The sequence below is a fragment of the Bos mutus genome, chromosome 10 (genome assembly GCF_027580195.1).
Source record: "Bos mutus isolate GX-2022 chromosome 10, NWIPB_WYAK_1.1, whole genome shotgun sequence".
NCBI lineage: Eukaryota > Metazoa > Chordata > Mammalia > Artiodactyla > Bovidae > Bos > Bos mutus.
In genome coordinates this window covers 18,608,772-18,623,559 of record NC_091626.1, presented here as the reverse complement: position 1 = coordinate 18,623,559, position 14,788 = coordinate 18,608,772, and the positions used below count along the sequence as shown (strand labels likewise).

At 45.8% G+C, this 14,788-nt stretch overlaps 1 protein-coding gene across 1 annotated transcript in view; it reads left to right on the top strand.

Moving 5' to 3' along the window:
- Nucleotides 1–3,724, top strand: part of CELF6 (CUGBP Elav-like family member 6) — a 30,883-nt gene extending 27,159 nt beyond the window's left edge. Inside the window, exons 12-13 of the mRNA XM_070377391.1 lie at nt 94–248; nt 1,067–3,724. Of these exons, the coding sequence (XP_070233492.1) occupies nt 94–221 (128 nt within the window). The 3' untranslated portion in view covers nt 222–248; nt 1,067–3,724. The remainder of the gene's footprint in view (nt 1–93; nt 249–1,066) is intronic.
- The last annotated feature ends 11,064 nt before the right edge of the window (nt 3,725–14,788 follow it).

Here is a 14,788-nt window from a genome sequence, read left to right as displayed (position 1 = left end):
GGTGGAGGAGTGTATGTTGATGGAATTGGCCTAAGAGGGGTGAGAAGAGGCTGGGCAGAGTTCCCAGCTAATGTCTCTGCACATACCCTCCAGGGTTTGTTAGCTTTGACAATCCAACCAGTGCCCAGACAGCTATTCAGGCCATGAATGGCTTTCAGATTGGCATGAAGAGGCTCAAGGTTCAGCTGAAGAGGCCCAAGGATGCTAACCGGCCTTACTGATCTGCTCTTACTGACCAACCACGAAAGGTGAGTCCTTCGTAGACCCCAGGCAGATGAGTCCTGAGTGATAGAGGCACTCTCAGCTTTGCCATTCCTTTTGGGATGTTGAGGACACCCACCTCTGAAAAAATCTGGGTGAGAAGAGCCAGGAGTTAGGAGGAATCCTCAGTTTGGGGCTGTTTTTTTCCTTCCATCTATGAACTGAGATAAATTTGACATCATTCCTGTCCCACAGCCTGGGAGAGATGATTATAGTAAGATCCAACCAGCTTGTTCCATGCCAGAGATAGTCATGGGGACCTGTGTAGGGAGGGCAGAGGAGTGGAGAATGAGACTAGAAAAGTAGGTTTGTGTCAGCTCGTGAAGGGTCTTAAAGACCATGAGTTTGGAATTTATCCTGAAGATGGTAGAGAATCACTGAAGAGTTTAAGCAAAGAAAGGACAGGATGTCAGGGCTGGGATGATGGCAGTGAACACGGAGATGAAGCAAATACCCTGAAGATTTACGGGGCCTGGTGGTGATGGGGGGGAAGATGACAAGCTCTCTTAGACTTCTGGCAAGGCCAGCTGCCTGTGACTTTTAGAGATTTGCTGTCTCAGAAGGTTCACAAGACCCTCCTTCAGTTGAACTGTCCTCCAGGGAGCCCTCAGGAGGGGGTGCTGGCCCATGGTGATCTGCCCAGAACCCAGAGTCTGGCTCCAGGGGGAAGCCTGAGGTCCAGCCACTCACCTGAGATGTCACGGATGGGGCAAGTTGCTCTTTCTGTCTTGTTCTCCAGAGTGACATTTTTCTTTATCTCCTTTCTCTCTCCTTATCAATTAATACCCAACACTGGAAACTGAAGAGTGAGAAGAAAGGAAAAGAGAAGCACAGAAATGCTTGAGCAGCCCTTCCTGAAGGAGCAGCCGCAGATGGAGGTGGACCCTAGGCCAACGCCTGGGCTCAGGCCGCTTTAAGGATTGTTTTCACCAAGTGGGTTGTTCTGTGCCTGTGATGCAGAGCTCAGGCTGGCAAGGCAGCTGGGGCTGGTTGAGGAGTGACTGTCTAGGGAGGGGAACCAGCAGATGGCCTAGGGGGTGCCAAGGGCTTCTCCAAAGGGAAGCCCAGATCTACTTCTTTCAAAATCATATCATTCCTTAGAGTTTAGGGACCAAAGGACTATTGCTTTTTTAAGAATATATATATATATATATATATATAAATTAAAACAAAGAAAAAAACAAAAAAAAAATCACAAGAGAAACAAAAGAAACAGTATAGAGTCTAATAAAAGCTGCCTTTAAATATCCCTAGGAGACAGGGTGAAGAAGACCCTTGAAGGCCCCAGCCTAGGCAGAAGAAGGCTGTGGAAAGGTTATTCTGTGTCTCATTTCCTCTTAACCTCCCAACCCCACCCCAACACCTTTTAAAGTAATTTAGGACTTGAGGTCTGTGTTCCTAAGCATGTAACAAGAGAGTTATGGAAGGCAGTGAGCCCACAGCCCCCAGACTCAGAGAGCATCCCTGAACAAGCCTTGATGAGGAGCTCTGGCCTGCCCTGGTCCTTGCCACCCTGAAAGGCCTCTTAAGCCAGCAGGAGTGGGAACCTGCCTTTCCTTCTTGACAGCCTTTCCCGTAGAACCTCTGCTTCCCCAGTTAGGATGAAAGGGAGTTTGGACCACCCCAGTCTTTCTCTTCCCTGTCCAGACAGACAGAGGCCCTGCCTTTGGCTGAGCTGAGACACCTCCTGTTTCCCCTCACCTTGAGCCAGCCCCTGTGTCCCCTTGCTCCAGACCACCTTCTGTCTCTAAGTCTACCCACCTGTAAAGTAGATTCAGGATATATATAGAGGGCTGTGACAACAGACTTGGAAGATTCGCTACTGTATATACTGCCATTGAGAGAAGGGGATAATTTTCAATATTGTAGAAGCTTCAGAATTTAGAGGTCCCTCTTTACCCAGGACCTGGGAGGGAAGTAGATGTTTTGCCAAAATACTTCTTCATTCCTTTAAAAACTACATCTTTCCTATGCAAGAGTGTCTCACATGTGCTTATCCGAGGTGCTTCTAGATGGTGAGCAGTGTTCAGCTTAGAAGTGGTGTGTGCTCTGTCCGTCTGTCTTTGTCTGTCTGTGTATCCAGTGGGTGCCATATAAAGCTGATCGATGGTGGTGCTTCCTGCCTGCTTCTGTGAGATGGGCAAAAGTTTTGGCTTAGAACACCACGACTCACCTTGCCTTGGTCAGCCTTTCCTGGGCCCACAGGGCCTTGCACATACTGTTCCTAGGAGGATAATCTTTGCTCCACCCCACAAACCTGGATCAGACTAGTCTGGGGCCCCAGCTGTGTGGTGGGCACTCTGGTCCCCAGCTGTTACTGAGGCTGGAGGCCTCTAATCTGATGTCACATCAGACAATGAAGGACATGGCGGGGGGAGAGTTCCTCCTTCATAAGAGTTTCTAAGAAAACTTGTTCCCACCTGTTCCTTTGTCTTTGACTCGTTTTTGGAGGGAATGGGATGAAAACTAACGTTACCAGGTAAGATGCCATATATACCAACAAATAATTTCCAGCTGAAAAAGGAGCTAGTGTCAAGGGCATCTGTACACCAGCACAATGCTAACACACAAAGCACCCTGGACACAGATGGGAATATGTAACATCTGCACATACAAACAGCTATTCACATGGAGACATGGAGGCCCCTCACTGCTAGGTGCTAAGCACTGCGCTAGGAGCCGGAGCACAGGTATGGTCTAAGCCAGTGCTCCCCAACCTGTTCTGGCACCAGGGACTGGTTTCACGGAAGATAATTTTCTCACAGATGGAGGAGGGATGGTTTCGGGATGATCCAAGAGCATTACATTTATTGTGCACTTTGTTTCTGTTATTATTACATCAATTTCACCTCAGATCATCAGGCATTAGATCCCGGAGGTTGGAGAACTCTGCTTTAGTTAAAAACTTGCTGATCCCTCTAAGCTCATGGAAGACTTATATAATGTCTAATGAGTTTAAACAACTATGGTGTTTGTTTCTCTGTTGTGCGTGCATGTGTAAGTCCAAATACTTTCAGTTGCAAGTGTCAGAAGCCCAACTCAAACAAGCCAACAGGAAACTAGTTGGCTTACAAAATTGATAAATCAAAGGATGTACCTGCCTTTAGGTACGGCTGGATCTAGGCTGGATCTGGATTTAGGGGTTAAAACGATGATGTCTTCATCTCTTGACTCTGCTTCCTTCTATTTGGTGGCCTCACCAGTTCTAGCTCTACAGACCTTGGGAGAACTGTGGCCAGAATGGACATGTGCCCACGTCTAGGGTGGAAGAGTAAGCCACCATAATCGGCAACTTCAGCAGGACCGTGTGGGAGAGTGAAATGGCTCTTCAGAAGAAGAGAAGATGGGCGGGTTAGCAAGGTGCACCCACAGTATTCCAAAATCCACCTATATACTCTTCTTGACAAACATACAATCTCAAAAATATGCCTACCTACTGATGTAACATTCTTCGGCCTAACAAAAAGCTGCACTCACCCACTTCTCAATAGGAGGCAAAACCAAACCATGCCCAGTTGCTTTACTGAGCCCTCAGTACAGGGTCCCTTTGTGATGTGCAGTTATTGATTAGGTCTGGATATAACGCCTTGTGATTTTGCAATCTATGGCTTAAAGATAAATGTAGCTACCTCTGCATAACCAATATGAAATAGAAGAGGGAAATAGGATAACCATTAAGAAAAAAAATTCAATTTGGAATCGAAGAGAAAACAATGGTCACTAATCCATAGCATATAGCAGATCCATCCTTCTGGACAGTGGAGTGAGTTTCTTGGTCAATGAAACTAATTACTCTAGGTCCCTTCTTATCTTCTTTATCCATTGTCCTTTATGGACATCCTCAAGAAGATGCCCCTTCTGGAACTGAAGCATCCCTCCTCCTTTTGGACATGGTGCGTCGTGTGTGCATGGTTCAGTTGCTCAGTTGTGTGCTACACTTCTGTAACCCATGGACCGTAGCCCACCAGGCTCCTCTGTCCATGGGATTTCCCAGGCAAGAACACTGGAGTGGGTTGTCATTTCCTCCTCCAGGGAATCTTGATCCCAGGATTAAACCTGTGTCTCCTGCATTGCAGGCAGATATTTTTTTACTGCCTGAGCCATCAGGAAAGCCCCCTTTGGACATGGATTTGGGCCTAAACATTGTCTTAGAGATTATGTCTTCCCAGATCCCTGACTGTCAAGTGAGAAGTCTCTGCACAATTCCTTTCAAACTAATTTGATTTGATTCCTGGTTGCTCTCTCTGAGCTAGTAACCATCATCAAGAATCTTGCTAAGTCTTTGTCCTTGAGTCTGGATCTGACCCTTGTGATTTCTCTTAGCAACAGGTCACATTTGGCCCATTCCCCTCCCGCTCAGCTTCATGGCTTCCACAATGGACTGTCTGTGATAATGTCCTTAACCTCAGTTCCTCCAGAAACATTATATATATATTACCTATATATGTAATATATTAAATATATTACCTGTATAACACTTGGCTGGCTCATGCTCCAGTAACCCTGACTCAGTTCAGTTCAGTCGCTCAGTCGTGTCCGATTCTTTGCGACCCCATGAACCACAGCACGCCAGGCCTCCCTGTCCATCACCAACTCCTGGAGTTTACCCAAACTCCTGTCCGTTGAGTTGGTGATGCCATCCAACCATCTCATCCTCTGTCATCCCCTTCTCCTGTCCTCAATCTTTCCCAGCATCAGGGTCTTTTCCAATGAGTCAGCTCGTTGTCACATCAGGTGGCCAAAGTATTGGAGTTTCAGCTTCAACATCAGTCCTTCCAATGAACACCCAGGACTGATCTCCTTCAGAATGGACAGGTTGGATCTCCTTGCAGTCCAGGGGACTCTCAAGAGTCTTCTCCAACACCACAGTTCAAAAGCATCAATTCTTTGGCGCTCAGCCTTCTTCACAGTCCAACTCTCACATCCATACATGACTACTGGAAAAACCATAGCCTTGACTAGACGTACCTTTGTTGACAAAGTAATGTCTCTGCTTTTTAACATGCTATCTAGGTTGGTCATAACTTTCCTTCCAAGAGTAAGCATCTTTTAATTTTATGGCTGCAATCACCATCTGCAGTGATTTTGGAGCCCCCAAAATTAAGTCAGCCACTGTTTCCACTGTTTCCCTATCTATTTTCCATGAAGTGATGGGACTGGATGCCATGATCTTAGTTTTCTGAATGTTGAGCTTTATAGTCAAAAATCCCTAAGCAGTACTGGCTCGTAGGCCTCAGCACCAAGGCGCTATTCAGGACAGGAGTAAGGCAACCACAGAAGCACTGGTTCTGGCCAATCATCAGCTTGCTTAGCTCCTTTCCCTCTGGCCATGGTCCATATTACACTAAGGCCACATCACCGAAACCTTCCTGAGGGGAGTCTGACAGTGGACACTGAATTGGGGGGACCCTCTGAGAACCTGTATAACTTGGGCAGAGTCTTCACCCTTCAAAAGGGCTCCTGGAATTTCTCTCTCTCTCTCTGGATGCAATCTGGGTGTCTTGGATATAGATATATAGAGAAAAAACCTTTGGTCTAAGATAGGACTGACAACCTCTGACCTCAGAAGCAGCTCTGGATTTGCTGTGTGCTCTGACCTGGGGTCTCACCTCTGCCTCAGTGGCGTAGAACATGCATGTGATACCCTCCAAAAGAGGGTACAAAGGTCAGGGAGATGTCAGAATCTCTTTATCTTTTGTAGCTTGGGTTCTGTCTTTGGGCAGTCACTGTCCTGACTATACCTGCCTGTACTGTGACACAGCCAAATGCAGCAGGGATTTAGAGGCTGTTTGGGGCCTCTGCCCCTTGCTTCCTGGTGGCTCAGCGGTAAATAATCTGCCCACAATGCAGGAGACTCAGGAGATGCGGGTTCGATTTCTGGGTCAGGAAGATCCCCTGGAGGAGGAAATGGCAATCCACTCCGGTATTCTCACCTGGAAAGTCCCAAGGACAGAGGATCCTGGTGGGCTACAGCCCATAGGGTCACAAAGACTAAAGACTTAGTCAGACATGACTAACACACATGCATCCATGCTGGGCCTCCCTCAGCCAATATATTTGCACAAGCATGTTACACAGCCCTGTATTCTTCGGGAGAACCCATGAAGGAAGACACCTCATTGGCTCAGGAAGCTCAAAGCCAATGCACACTCTACAACCACCCTTGGAGCCTGAGTCATGTGGGGTCCACAAAGAGCTGACCAAGTCTGTGCCAAGTGCAAACTCAGAAAGGGTAGAGACTACAGCTCTTTTTCTCCCCAGCCCTGGCTTCAGGAACTGTCCTCACAGTACTGCAGCCTGGGCTAATGCACCTTTGATTGCCACCTATAGAGGGGGCTTTTAACTTCCAGGCTGTAGCCTCCTGCCCCCTAGTGGCCTAAGAGCACAGAGACCCAGAAGGCACAGCAAACTGCAAGCCTAGGTTTGATTCTTCCCAAGGTCTTCGGTGCCCAAAAGACTATGTAGGGATCCACAAAAGGAGCCTGAGAAATTAGCCTCAGCTTCTCCTAGGGAGTAGGCCAGAAATGGCCTGACCCAGCACACTTGGCACTGGGACCCTGAGTGCCAAGTGTGCTGGCACTCAGGGAATCCAGAGATCTGGGCTGGATTTCCTGCAAGTGAGCTAGAACTCCAATACTTTGGCCACCTGATGTGAAGAGCTGACTCATTTGAAAAGACCCTGATGTGGGAAAGGTTGAAGGCGAGAAGAGAAGGGGATGACAGAGGATGAGATGGTTGGATGGCATCACCAACTCAACGGGCATGAGTTCGAGTAAATTCTGGGAGTTGGTGATGGACAGGGAGGCCTGGCGTGCTGCAGTCCATGGGGTCGTGAAGAGTCGGACACAACTGAGCAACTGAACTGACTGAACAACTGAGCTGGAAAAATCAGTTGTGCCTTCAGGACATTCTTGCTACCCCAAACAGTGTTGGGATGGGGGCTTTGATTGTGGCTCAATATCTCAACCCAAGTGTTCTAGAGGCTCACATTTTGGAATGATGGAAACCCAGGATAGTGAGGAGGAGAGAGATGCGGTGAAGAAAGATGTGAAGCAATGCGAGACAATGTATCCATGTGGTGGCCACTGTGTCACATGAGCCCTGAGGAGAGAGCCAATGACTTGACGAGACTGCTGAAGCACAGAGTGTTTGCAAGGAGAAAGTGCACCTTGAATGGGTTTACCAAGAGGAGATTTGACAGGGGGTTTTCCCAGCTGTTCCCCTCTCACCGCTTGATTTCTACTGGCCAAGGTGCACCCTGCAAAGACCTGACACCACTGCATTTTTGAGTTGCATCATTTGCCCCCTGGGTGGCTGCTTGGGAAGTCAGATCCCATGCTGGCCACGTGGCATTTCTACCACAAATGTGGAAGTGGGGTGGTGGGCTACAAGAGAGAGAGAAGGAGGTGGCTGAGGGAGTCTGGAAAGGCACATCAGGTTTGTGACCAGTGCACCTCACTCTCTCCCACAGGATTTACAGCCAAGGTTCCCAGACACCAGAGCCCCCAGGACTGTCTAAATTTTAAGTAAAATACACATTATTTAATTTGGGAGGGAAAAAAAAAGACACATTCAGCTGTGGCTTGGAGGAGCAGGCCTTTTCTCTAGAACTTTCCAGACCCTAGGCTCCAGTATCTCCTGCAGGATATCCCACCTCTTCACCCTTGTTCTCATTCATTTTAGTTTGGGGCAGAGGATCTGGCTTTTATGATCTATAACACATGTGATTATCTAACCCTTGGCTGTCTAGCTAGCCAGTCACAGGCAAAAAAGGAACTCTAGACAAAGCTGCCTATGGTTTGGTTCTACTAGCATGGAAGCAGATAAACTTCAGGACCTTACCAGAAATCTTGTGAGAGACCAGTATACTGCAACATCCATATATTTGTCCAGGGTGTCCCTGAAATCTCCATCTAGGATGAATACATGACCCAAAGCTCCAGATAAAATAGAAGATCATTTAGCGAGCTGACTTGATACCACATAACAGGGATTTCTAGCTTCCCATTCAATGATTGTGAGAGCCCCACACTGTCTCCACTTCAGTTCCACCAGCTCCACATTCTGGAGTCTGTTGATTGCACACGCCATTCCATTTGTATATTAGGACTGGCTGAATTACAAGCAATAGGAACCAACACAAACCAGCTTAAGCAAGAAGGGAGCTGAGAAGTGTAGTGCTATTAATAACTTCAGGCAGGACTGAATTCAAGGGCTCAACTGTCATCAGACCTCTTTCATTCCATCATCTCTCAAGGCTCTGCTTCTCTTCATTCTTTGTCCCATACTCTTACCTGCCATAACACACTTTCTACATGTGATAGAGAGCTGGTTGCCAGCAGCTTCAGTCCCATGTGCTCCTGGCACCATGGCCTCAAAAGCAAGAAAGTTTAAGGGGAAGGTTATGATTGGCTCTCCTTAGGTCACAAAGCCTCACCTGAACTAATCATTTTGGTCAGGGGGATGGAGTCCTCCACATGGCCTGTTGGGTCATATATCATCTCTGTGGGATAGAAGCAGGGAGGGAGCAGAGGTGGCCCTGTGACCGTCAGTCCCACTAAGGAGCCATAGGGTGTAAAAACACATCCTGCATGGTATGCAAAAACATGTCAGTTGACCTAGCTGGAGCATAGGACCCAGGTGAGGGACTGCTGAGGGTCAAATAGGAGCCAGAGTCATGGAAAGGGTACCGATTTTATCCTGGAGGCCATAAAGAGCCATTGAAGAATTTTAACAGAGGAATGACATGATCAGATTTGGGTTTCAGAAAGATTCCCTTAGATTGAAGATCATCCTGCATGCTACAACTAAGAGCTGGCATAGCCAAGTAAATAAATAATTTTTTTAAAGGAGGGATTGATTTAAGATGTATTAAGAGGTAAAATCGGTTCTGTTTACATGAGGGTGGGAAAAACCTAAGATGTTTTCCTCTCTGGGTTCCGGCTGAACAAGTCACAGGTGCTGTTTACTAAGCTAAGAATATGAAAGAAAGGCAGATTGAGAGGGAAAAGATGTGTTTGCCTGTGAGACATACAAGTGGAGTTGTCTAAAAGGCAACTTGAAATGCAAGAAGCAAAAAATGGAGATAAATATTCAGGAGTCCAAGTCGCCTGAAGTCAGTGTATCACACAGGACAATTTAAACAGAGAAGCCACCTCTTGAAAGGGCACTGGGTGGGTCATGGGATTGGCAAGCAGGACATGCAAGTTTGAAAAATACCTGAGAGCAACTGGAGGCCAGTCCACAAGAGCAAAAGCCAAAACAGATGCCAGACCAACCCAGTGAGAATATTGCCACTTCATCACCACTGGGCACTGGATGCCATCACCACCCAAACCCACACCGCTACCACCCCCAAGCACAGGACAGAGTACAGTGGCCACTGCCACCAGGATGCATTCTCCATGGTTCTATTTCTTGGAATCATATATTGCAGAAGCGATTTTCCTGGGACCTATTTGGCCAAGCTTAGGTTACATGCCTCTGTCTTAGTTGCCAAAGATCTGGGAAAACAAAGACCCAATCTTTTCAGTGTCTGTCGTGGAAGGTGGGCTCTGGTTACCTCCAAGACTTGTAACACAGGAAGGGTAATGAGATTCTGCAAAGCCCTAGACGATCAGGGTCTGCTTCAGGTGGATGCTATTGAGGTCACTGGAAAGAGTGATGAAATGAGAAGTGGGTGTTGACTGAACTGTATTTTTTATATTATTATTTAAATGGTGAATGAGGATGAGATGGTTAGATAGCACCACCAATTCAATGGACATGAGTTTGAGCAAACTCTGGGAGATAGTGAAAGACAGGGAAGCCTGGCATACAGCAGCCCATGGAGTCACAAAGAGTCAGACATGACTTAGCAACTGAACAACAACAAGTGGTAAATGACAGAAAAGAAACCTGTTAAAGTAGTCATGAAGGAGCCATGTGAAATGTGGTAAGAAACTGGAAGAACACAGCCCATAGGAGCCAATAGAGGGAAAGGATGCAGGGACTGCTAATCACGGATGTCAGCTGACATCAGGGGTCAAATTATTGTTGAGCCTGAAATTTTCCAATGGGTTTCGAAGCTCAGAAGTCATCTGTAACTTTGGTGAATGTTTTCAGTAGAGGTTTGGGGGAGGGGAAGATGACACTAGATGGAGAGTGTAAACTACTTAGAGATTTGCTTGAAGACAAGAAAAAGGGTGGTGTAATGATCAGTAGTGTGTGGGATTAAAATTGGAAATTTTTTTAGGTTGGGCTATTTGATCAGGTTTATATGCTGAGATCAGAGAGTAGGAGAGAGGCAAAGCTGACTATCCATGAAAGAGGAATATAAATAAAGGAGCAAAGTTCCCAAAGACACAAAAGGAAGTGAAAAATTATAAGGATTTTTAAGAGAAAGGATTAGCTTGGATTTGAAGAGAGACTTCACTACTTCTGAGAAAGAGTAGGGGTGATTCAAATGTTTGGAGGGGGCTGAACATTAAGCCAGATTCCTCCATGTTGATTTAATTTTCTCTGTGAAGCAGAATGGGGGGTGGTGGAACAAGCTGATGTGTAGAAGGACTATACACTCAGGGCATAGCTGAGGAGACAGTGAATTTGTTTTAGCTCTATATTGTGTCCAGGATAAGTTTCCTTATATGATTTATTCTAGATAAAGGTGACTCATAGATTCCAAGGTCAGAGGGCCTTAGAAAGGGGTTGGGAGGACTTCCCTGGTGGTCCAGTGATTATGAATCTGCCTGCCAATACAGGAGACATGGGTACAATCCCTGGTCTGGGAAGATTCCACATGCCACGGGGCAACTAAACCTGCACACCATAACTACTGAGCCTGTGCTCTAGAGCCTGTGCTCTGCAACGAGAGAAGCTACCACAATGAGAAGCTGGCACACCATGACTAGAGAAAGCCAATGAGCAGCAACAAAGACCCAGCACAGCCAAAAAGAAAGAAAGGAAGGAAGGAAGGAAGAAAAAGGGCTTGGGACATTTTCAGGAACCAAAGAGCTGTCTCATGATTTCTGGTCTCTGCCTCTCCAGTCTTCATTATCTCTCTGAGATAGCCTTTCTCCATTCCTCATAACATTGGGTTGGCAAAAAAATTTCTTCAGGTTTTTCTGTAAGATGGTATGGCAAAACCCACACGAACATTTTGGCCAACCCAATAGTTGGGATGGTGGATGACTCATGAGTTCATATTTCTTCTGCTCAAGAAACCAGTTCAGTTGGAATCATAGTCTCTCAGCCTTAATCCAAATTTCCTAGGAGAGAACATTGGCTTAGCTCAATTTGGATTAGGAATCCACTCACAGTTTGATAAACTGCAGCTGGGATGCCAGAGGTCACAGAAGACAAGCCTGTTCTAGGGACTGCAGATCTGAAGAATCAGTATGGAAATTTTAATTCCCAAAGAATAGGGCTCATGGGCTGGATTAACACAAAACAGTGTCCACTCACAAGCTCAGTGCTGCAGAACTGGGTGATTTCCTTTATCCGGTTTTATGACAGGAGAATAGAGAAGGCAGATGGCTGCTTGTGATATTAAAGGGCAAGCATATTAGCAAAAATGTGGTTAAAGTAACTGACCACAGGATCTAGACTGGTTGGGAAAAGAAAACAGGAAAAGACTAATCAAGTATGAGCCAGCTGAGATTCACGTGATTCATAATGAGTAGATCTAGTGGAAGGTTATGGAATACTAGATTTTGACATTTCACTCATGGGGACAGACCTTCCATGCTTACCCAAAGTGCTTCTATTCAAACACTCCCACAAATACTTGGCTCTCCAAAGCTGTTCCGGGGCCTTTGCTGGTGAGTTGTTTGAGGGAGCAGAAGTAACTCCTTCCCCAGCAACTCTGAACTTCTACACTCTGTGACTAAGGCTCCAAGTCCTGTTATTTTACATCCCTCACTTTTTTCAGTTATTATACACAATGGGTGTAACAAACTAATACGAAGACAGTGTTGGAGCACAAGCTGAGAGGCCAGGTGAGAAGAGGAGGGGCATCAAAAGGCAGAAGGAATGAGAAGGGAGATGCCAAGGATATTCAAATGTAAAAAACGTCACTGGGAACATTATGACTGAAGTCAGCTCAGGAGGGGTAGATATGTCATGTGTCCACATCACTCAGGGCCAAAGCCTTCCTTGTGTGTGCTTGCTGTTGTTCAATTGATAAGTCCTGTCCAACTCTCTGTGACCCCATGGACTGCAGCACACCAGGCTCTCCTGTCCTCCACTGTCTCCCAGAGTTTGCTCAAACTTATATCCATTGAGTCATGATGCTATTTAACCATCTCATCCTCTGTCGCCCCCTTCTCCTTTTGCCTTCAATCTTTCCCAGCATCAGGGTCTTTTCCAATGAGTTGGCTCTTCACATCAGGTGGCCAAAGTATTGGAGTTTCAGCTTCAGCATCAGTCCTTCCAATGAGTATTCAGGGTTGATTTCCTTCAGGATTGACTGATTTTATCTCCTTGCAATCCAAGGGACTCTCAAGAGTCATCTCTAGCACCACAGTTAGAAAGCATCAATTCTTTGGCACTCAGCCTTGTTGGAGAAGACTCTTGAGAGTCCCTTGGACTGCAAGGAGATCCAACCAGTCCATTCTGAAGGAGATCAGTCCTGGGTGTTCTTTGGAAGGAACGATGCTAAAGCTGAAACTCCAGTACTTTGGCCACCTCATGTGAAGAGTTGACTCATTGGAAAAGACTCTGATGCTGGGAGGGATTGGGGCAGGAGGAAAAGGGGGGATGACAGAGGATTAGATGGCTGGATGGCATCACTGACTTGATGGACATGAGTTTGAGTGAACTCCGGGAGTTGGTGATGGACAAGGAGGCCTGGTGTGCTGTGATTCGTGGGGTCGCAAAGAGTCGGACACGACTGAGCGACTGAACTGAACTGAACAGCCTTCTTTATGGTCCAACTCTCACATCTGTCCATGACTACAGGAAGAACCATAGCTTTGACTATACAGACCTTTGTTGGCAAAGTGATGTCTCTGCTTTTTAATACGCTCTTTGGGTTTGTTATAGCTTTGTCAAGGTTTGTCACACTTTGTCATAGTTTTGTCAAGGACCAAAATGGCTTTTAATTTCATGGCTGCTAAAAAAGGGAATGAGGAAGGTAACTAGATAAAAGATAAACCTTTCCCTATTAGTGCTGATGGAAAAGAGGGATATGTGGGGAGCCCCAAGACACCCAATTCTGATTAAAGAGGAAGGGAGGTATGGCCATGTCTGAGGTCAACAATCATAATAACCACATCTAACAGCTTCCATTTATGAAATACATCCTAGTTCCAGGTATTCTGCTGGTTACTTTAAATGTGTTCAGTTCAGTCGCTCAGTCATGTCGACTCTTTGCAAACTCATGGACCGCAGCACGCCAGGCCTCCCTGTCCATCACCAACTCCCAGAGTTTACTCAAATTCATGTCCATTGAGTCGGTGATGCCTTCCAAACACTTCATCCTCTGTCATGCCCTTCTCTTCCCGCCTTCAATCTTTCCCAGCATCAGGATTTTTTCTAATGAGTCAGTTCTTCGCATCAGGTGACCAAAATATTGGAGCTTCAGCTGCAGCATCAGTCCTTCCAGTGAATATTCAGGACTGATTTCCTTTAGAATGGACTGGTTGGATCTCCTTGCTATCCAAGGAGATGTAAATGTAAAAAAAGCATCAGTTCTTCTGTACTCAGCTTTCTTTATAGTCCAACTCTCACATCCATACGCGACTACTGGAAAAACCACAGCTTTGACTATATGGACCTTTGTTGGCAAAGTAATGTCTCTGCTTTTTTAACATGCTGTCAAGGTTGGTCATAACTTTTCTTCCAAGGAGCAAGTGTCTTTTAATTTCATGGCTGCAATCACCATCTGCAGTGATTTTGGAGCCCAAGAAAATAAAGTCTGTCACTGTTTCCCCATCTATTTGCTATGAAGTGATGGGACCAGATGCCATGATCTTAGTTTTCTGAATGTTGAGTTTTAAGCCAACTTTTCCACTCTCCTCTTTCACTTTCATCAAGAGGCTCTTTAGTTCTTTTTCTCTTTCTTCCATAAGTATGGTGTCATCTGCATATCTGAGGTTATTGATATTTCTCCCAGCAATCTTGATTCCAGCTTGTACTTCATCCAGTCCAGCATTTCTCATGATGTACTCTGCATATAAGTTATATGTGTTAGGCTGAACCATATGAAATTTCTGTTTTGTAAGATATAATGGGTCAAATACTTTGCACATTCATATGGTTGGACACACCATCACATTTCATCCTCATCACAACATCCCCATTAAAAAGATACCATTGTCCCCACTTCACAGATGAGAAAACTAAGATTCAGAAAGTAAAAGTCTTGGTACAAGCCTGAGCAATCAGTACGTGCTGAAACCAAGCTTTGAATCCAGATTGTCTAAATCTGGATTAAAAACCAGATTTAACCTTTCATTAAAAATCGAATTGGTCTCTTATCTCCAATGGGTCTCCCTACCAATTAATTCTATACACTATGCCTGAATCATCAGTCTTTCTAAAGCGTTGA